This window comes from Macadamia integrifolia, chromosome 4 (assembly GCF_013358625.1).
Source record: "Macadamia integrifolia cultivar HAES 741 chromosome 4, SCU_Mint_v3, whole genome shotgun sequence".
Taxonomy (NCBI): Eukaryota; Viridiplantae; Streptophyta; class Magnoliopsida; order Proteales; family Proteaceae; genus Macadamia; species Macadamia integrifolia.
Window position 1 is genome coordinate 25,435,834 of NC_056560.1, and position 6,651 is coordinate 25,442,484.

At 39.5% G+C, this 6,651-nt stretch overlaps 1 protein-coding gene across 1 annotated transcript in view; it reads right to left on the bottom strand.

Annotated features, from left to right (window-relative positions):
* Positions 1-1,127: 1,127 nt before the first annotated feature.
* LOC122075263 (polyadenylate-binding protein 2-like) overlaps positions 1,128-6,651 on the bottom strand; it is a 13,164-nt gene continuing 7,640 nt past the window's right edge. The window contains exons 2-9 of the mRNA XM_042640230.1: positions 6,406-6,524; positions 5,656-6,312; positions 5,465-5,542; positions 5,291-5,380; positions 3,973-4,110; positions 1,961-2,140; positions 1,673-1,882; positions 1,128-1,585 (exon numbers count right to left, since the gene is read on the bottom strand). Coding sequence (XP_042496164.1) covers positions 1,331-1,585; positions 1,673-1,882; positions 1,961-2,140; positions 3,973-4,110; positions 5,291-5,380; positions 5,465-5,542; positions 5,656-6,312; positions 6,406-6,524 — 1,727 coding nt within the window. The 3' untranslated portion in view covers positions 1,128-1,330. The remainder of the gene's footprint in view (positions 1,586-1,672; positions 1,883-1,960; positions 2,141-3,972; positions 4,111-5,290; positions 5,381-5,464; positions 5,543-5,655; positions 6,313-6,405; positions 6,525-6,651) is intronic.

Consider the following 6,651-nt stretch of genomic DNA (forward strand, 5'->3'; position numbering starts at 1 on the left):
AATTCTATACGCTTAAATGCAAGAGGCTGGGATCTGCTTAGGTTCCTTTTGAACCAATTTCAATTGTTTCAACTTTTCCCCGACAAACGTAGACCATTCAAAACGACGCTTCACTACTGCTTGAGAGTCAAATGTTATAAGTTATGACTTCGAAAAAACTATATATAGCATTGATGGATTAGTTGTATCATATGACTCTCTCTCTTTCTCTCTCTTTGTAAGTAAAAATTGTCTTCCAACGATCTCCTTTTTCATTATTTATTTTTTGGGAAAAGAATAACACTACCCATTCCCCACGCCTAGACACAAGATGCCATGAAAAGATGCCTCTAACCATATGATTGGATGCCTACCCTCACATTCACATAGTTCATGCATTAACGTAGTAGCCAAGCAACCAGGTAGCATTCTTTCTCCCAAACTTCAAAAAGGAAAAGAAAACTACCCACTTGAATGTGTTGATGCCCAGACATAGACAGGCACAAAAAAACTGCTCTACACCCCCACTGAAAATGCCTTCACTTGGCCTCCCATTGTTGTGTACACTTGAGCACTGACCATGCAAACAGATAGCATTCTCCTCATGGCCTCCCATTGGTGTTCTCCATTGACGTCTATTCCAAATTGGTAGCTTTTGTGTTCACGAAGCGAGATAGAGGAAAACTATGAGGTGAATGTCATACATGTTAATCGTAGATAATTACCTGTAAGGATAACGACTACGATATAAAATCTATGAAGGATGGGTAAATATGCAATAGTATGATGAGATACACAAGAAGAGCTGAACTGAGATAAAACAGAGCATAAGAAGCTAACATTCAAGTGCAAGAAAATAGAACACAAAAAACGGTAGTTGTATATGTAGCAAACTAAAATAGGTTACTTTATCTCCAAGCTAAAACCCACAAAGCATATGAAAAAATTAACTCAGATATACTTCCCATTTCCGGCATCAATTACCTAATCGAGGTTTTGACACTACCAACAACCCATATGCCTTCTCTGCCCAGCAACACGCTGGAAAAGTCATAAACCCATTGAAACGGCACAGATGAACTCACAGAGGGAGTTTTTGAAGCATTGATATTACGAAGATACTTACGGAATGCAACAGCAGCAAACACTAAACACAAATAACTGCATATTTCTTCCATAAACAAATAACAGCATATTTAAAGATCCCAAAACCAAAACACAGTTGTCTCCCTATCAACGTGAATCAACAGTATCAAAAACACTCCTAAAATTGTTTTAAATCCAGTACTCGTAAATCAGTTGAAAGTGAAACCCAAACATGAGCACATGCAGCATGCATGCATGCGTGCACTCAAGAGACAAGGTTGTCATTCAGTGACAAGGAAGCCAGTTGGTCAGTTGGACTGCTTGCCTGCTGCTGCTGCTGCTGCTGTTGAACGTTCCTCAGAACCTCCATGGCCTCTGCAACCTTCGCTTTCAGAGCTTCTGGTGATTCAAGCAAGTGCAAGACCTCAGTCTGGTCCATCTCCAAAAGCATTCCTGTAACCTTAGCTGCCATTTCATGCTCTAGCTGATCAACCAGCGGGTACAGACTTTCACCCAGCATCTATAAAACATCAACAATAACAGAGGGGTTCATTTATGAATAGCTGAATACAAGTTCATCCACACAAACCATAAAAGCAAATCATACCGTTCTCTGTTGTTCAGGTGTTGCATTTGCAAGAGCAGAAGCCAAAGCACTAATAGGAATAGGCTGTGACATCGTAGCATCTCGCAATGGCATGCCGCCCATGTCATATGGCATAGAAAGCATGCCACCAGCAACCCCTGCTGGCATGGGAACATCAGGCATGTTACGACCTGGCGGGTACCGGTACATGCGTCCTCCCCTTGGAAGCATCTGCCATTGAACAGTCAGAAATGATAAATCTGCTGCTAAATTTATGTAAAGCACAAAAACAAGAGGCAGCAATATTACCTGCTGTTGCATCAGAGGCACTGGCTGTTGATTTTGTTGCACTGGTCCCGCCCCTGCACGCCTGCCCCCTGGTCGTTGACCCTGCTGACCTTGCTGAACCATTGGCACAAAGAAATTGGCCATGGGAGCACCACCAGGCCTCATCCCAGGAACTAGTTGCTGCTGGTATCCAAATCCAGGCTGAATAAATGCAAATTTACAGCAAAATCCTTCACAAGTTAATGAGCATTCCAAAACCCAATAACACAACTTGTTCCATAAATTACAGGAAAAATCCAGCTCCAAAAGCAAAGAAGCCACTTACATGGCAGCAATCTATCAAACTGTGAGCATGGGGGAAAAGCAATAAAATAAGAATGTGAAAGGGAATAAAAATAGGTTTTCATTATATTCAAGTGGAGCAAATTACAAGATGTACTATCACTTGATTCCCGTATAAAAATAACAGTCCAACTCTTCATTTCAAAATGGCAAGTCTTTAGAAAGCGATGCGATGCCAGCTTGCTAATGGGCCCACCCAATATCAAAGAGATTCCAAATATAAGAATGTAATGGCAGTTCCGTAATTGACTTGAAATTTAGAACCAATGAGAGGGTGAAATAGGGTGACGACAAATAGCTGGAATCAGCTTCCTAAATGGAGAGTTACTTCTGGAGACTAATAAAGGGATAGAAAAGGACTGGAATAAGTAAGGAAGACAGTATTTTGTGCAATTATAAAATCTGGGGGAGGCTGCATGGTTCTCCCCCCCCCCCTCGGGACCTCGCACACCAGGTACACCCTTTCTACAGAATCTGCCTTTAATAACGACTAAGAAGGGAAAAGCTTCTTCACAACTCCTCAACCGAGATCAACATCATAACATCTATAAAACTCTCCTTCCAAGCATCCAAATCAATTGAAATTTTAAGAGAAGGTTTGCAACCAACAGACCCTCCTTGATTACGACAACAAGATCCCCAAAACTGAGAAGCTATTTTGCCAATGGCTTGCTGTAACCAGGAGAAAGAGTAACCGCCGAGCAGGTCTCAATTTAAGCTGATTTCCTCTCCACCTTCCAAGGTTTCACCCAGATATTGTGTAATCTTTGGCTTTTGCGAAATGTCAAAACAATACTCCATGTGATAAAAAAAAAATGCAAGGTTTCAATCGACGATCTGTCTGGCTTTGGACCTTTTCGTATCTCAAACCTTCAATATAAAATCTATCGTTTCAAAAGAAATGAACCGTAATTTGATCCATTTCTTTGATTTCACTGGTTGCCTCTAAGGTTTGTGAAAACTTTGTTTTTTGTATTTTTTGCCAACCTCCAGTGGGACAAATTTTATGATTATTTGTTTCTACTGCATGTTTTACTGGTTTTATTTGAATTATGTGTGTTTTCTATTACTAAATTTTGTGTGGAATAGGCCATATTAGATAATACATACAGCAGCGTACAATGAATACTAGTACTACCAACCAAGGGCCCGAAGTTGAACCAACATTTTGGGTTTGTTTTTTTTTTTCAAACTAATGGTTCTACTATGTTTTGAGGGCTTAAAAATATTGTATCCAAGAAGTTTTGGGACCTAACTTGGCAACCACCCACCGATGGCAATACTGTTGACTCCTAATAGCATTCTATTCTTAGACGGTTGTTTCCATCTAGCCATTCCAAAAGACCGGGCAAAGCCAGTAAAAGCCCCTTGTCTCTAGTACTCATGAAGGGATAGAAGTATTATTCAATTTGTTCCTAGCGCTGATACACCGAGGTCTAAACAGAGAAGTTTATAGCATGGCAGGTTCTAAGGTTGAAGTCGCATCACTCAAAGTTACTCACATCCAAAGTATGAGAGAGAGAGAGAGAGAGAGAGAGAGAGAGCCATAAGCAACCTTCTCAAACCAGAAAGTACCGCAGATTCAGAGAGTAAGGAAAAGAAACAGTAGCATGGACAGAATAGAGAAGTCATTAGAGAATAACCAAAAAATAGCATGCTAACAAACTAACAAAGAGTCACAAGGCATTTACCTGAGGAGGAATCAGAGCAGGGGGACCCTGACCATAAAATATTTGTTGTCCAATACCAGGACCACCAGGAGGGTACATTGGCACATGAGGAGTAACAGAAGGTGGCATAGCAACAGGCCGCATTTGAGAAAATTGCACCTACATTAACACATGTATCAATCATCCCAGCCAGAGCATCTACAATTCTACATAAACATAGGGAAAAGACTCTCTGAGCCTCAGACGTACAATTTTCCTTCTCTCATGGGGTATTGTTTTATTTTTTTTAATAAAAATAAAATAATGATTAAAAAATCAATGTGAAAGAGTGCGTAGAGTACCTTGCTTGCTTAAAGAACCCTCTCCCAAAAATTTATACCCACCCACCCCGGCTCCTAGCAAATTACAAGTGACCCATTGACAGAATAAGATTATAACAGAACAAGTAGATGACAATCTATGAGTAGGATCAATGCTACAAGTATAAAAAACATAACAATCCACTAAGCCAGGCTACCAAATGAAACTATTTAATGATGAGCAGCGGTTCCTGCAAGGGCTGCGAAGGAAGGCCTACTTGTACGGACCAAATATTTGGGGATAAGATTCTGGACATGTAGAACCTGATGCCCCGCTCAAAGCTAACACATCAAATTTCATCCCACACAAAATCAATCAAATAGCAAAATAATTCTTTAAAAAATCCAGGACCACCAAAAGGATGAATGGACAATATCAAATGGGTGCATACCAATAGATACGACACAATTAGGCTTTGAAATTTAACATCTGACCAACCAAGACCATGCCCTGGTTATCCAACAGTCATAATTGCCACAACATCCTTCCAAGGGCAAGTGGCAATAGATAGGTGTGTAATATAGAGGGGCCTTCCTATGTGGGGCATGCAAGAAACATTCTGCCAGTAGAAACATGAGTAAACACGACAGAATAAGGCAATATCGTGATTCTTTCCCATCCGCAGCATAATTTGCACATCTAAATTGAAGCAAAATACTCCAGCAAACTGAGGATTAACCATGTGGCTTCTTATCCATGCCGGAGTTTAAAAAAATCATATCCACATTAATTAAGGCACTTATTCTATGTTCACAAGTAAAAAGACAATGTTGGAAGTGAATGCACCATCACAACAGTTTAAAGAAATGAACAAAAGAGTGCTCAAGGATATAAAAAAACAAATAGAATCAATAGAATACTGGCATGTTCTAATGGCACCACAAATAGAAGGTGAAAATATTAATACCATAAAACATGTGATGATACCAAAGATTTGAATGTGGAAAAATTGACAAATAAATGGAATTGTTCCAATTACCTGCAGCCTTGCTCGTCTATCTTCCTTCCTCTGTGCAAGTGCAACATAGAGAGGTTTGCTTACAAGCATTTTGCCATTCATTTCAGCAAGCTAAAGAAGAAAAAAGAATATACATCTAATCATGTCCTGCATTATCTTCAGATGATTAATTCTACAATAAAGAAAGCAACTTACAGCTCGTGATGCTTCTTCAGGAGTAGAGAAAGCAACAAATCCTGAACCTCTACTAATCCCATTAGGATCTCGCATAACCTGTCAAAGTGTCAGGATTCCAACCAAAAAGAAAATTCAGTAACCACCCACAGAAAATGATAAACATACATAGATTGGATGGTCATTTCTTCCCAATACTAACTACAACAGACCTTGCATGATGTAATTGTACCAAACTCAGAGAACATTTCCTTTAGCTTCTCATCGCCAATGCTATCATCTAAGTTCTTCACATATAAGTTTACCCCTTGATATTTGTCTACTGCCTCCTTTACACTTTGATCAAATCGACCTTTCAGTTCTTGTTCTCTTTCAGATTTCTTCTGTGCCTTGCCCACATACCACTCCTTTTCATCAAATTTCTTTCCATTAAGACCATCAACAGCTTCAGCAGCATCATCCGTATTCTCAAAGTTGACAAATCCAAAACACTTGGATTTTCCATCTGCATCCCTCATTACCACCACACTAGTTATTGGTCCATATTCGCCAAAAAGGTTCTTCAGATCTTCTTCAGTTGTTGTCTCTGAGAGATTCTTTACATAAACATTGTTGAATTTTGTCTTAGTCAATGCAGATTCTCTCTCCTGCTTACGAAGAAAGGGTCCAACATAAACCTGTTTATCATTCATCAGCATGCCATTAAGTTTGTCTATGGCATTTTGGGCCGATTCCTCACTATCATACTGAACAAACCCATAGCCTTTTGACTGGCCAGAAGGATCTGTTGCTATCTTGCAAGACAAAATGTTCCCAAACACAGAAAATGTATCCTGTAGTGCCTTGTTGTCGATTGCCTTATCCAGGTTCTGCCAAAATGCAGCCAACAAAAGTAGAACATAAATGCATGCAAATCAAAACATGTACAGAGCAGATGGGGATTACTCTACAAATCCAAGTACCTTAATGAATATATTAGCTGTCCCACTTTTACGGATGCTAGGATCACGGTGAGAATACATTATGCGAATGGACTTCCCATTAAGAGGAGTGAAGTTAAGTGCATCCAATGCCCTTGCAGCTGTATATTGACCACAGATGTGAGAAATCAAAATGTAAGAAATGATTGGGTAAAGCACTTGCACATTACCAGGTTAACTTTTTTCTTTTTTTCTTCTTTTTTTTTTCTTCTTTTTTTTTTCTTTTTT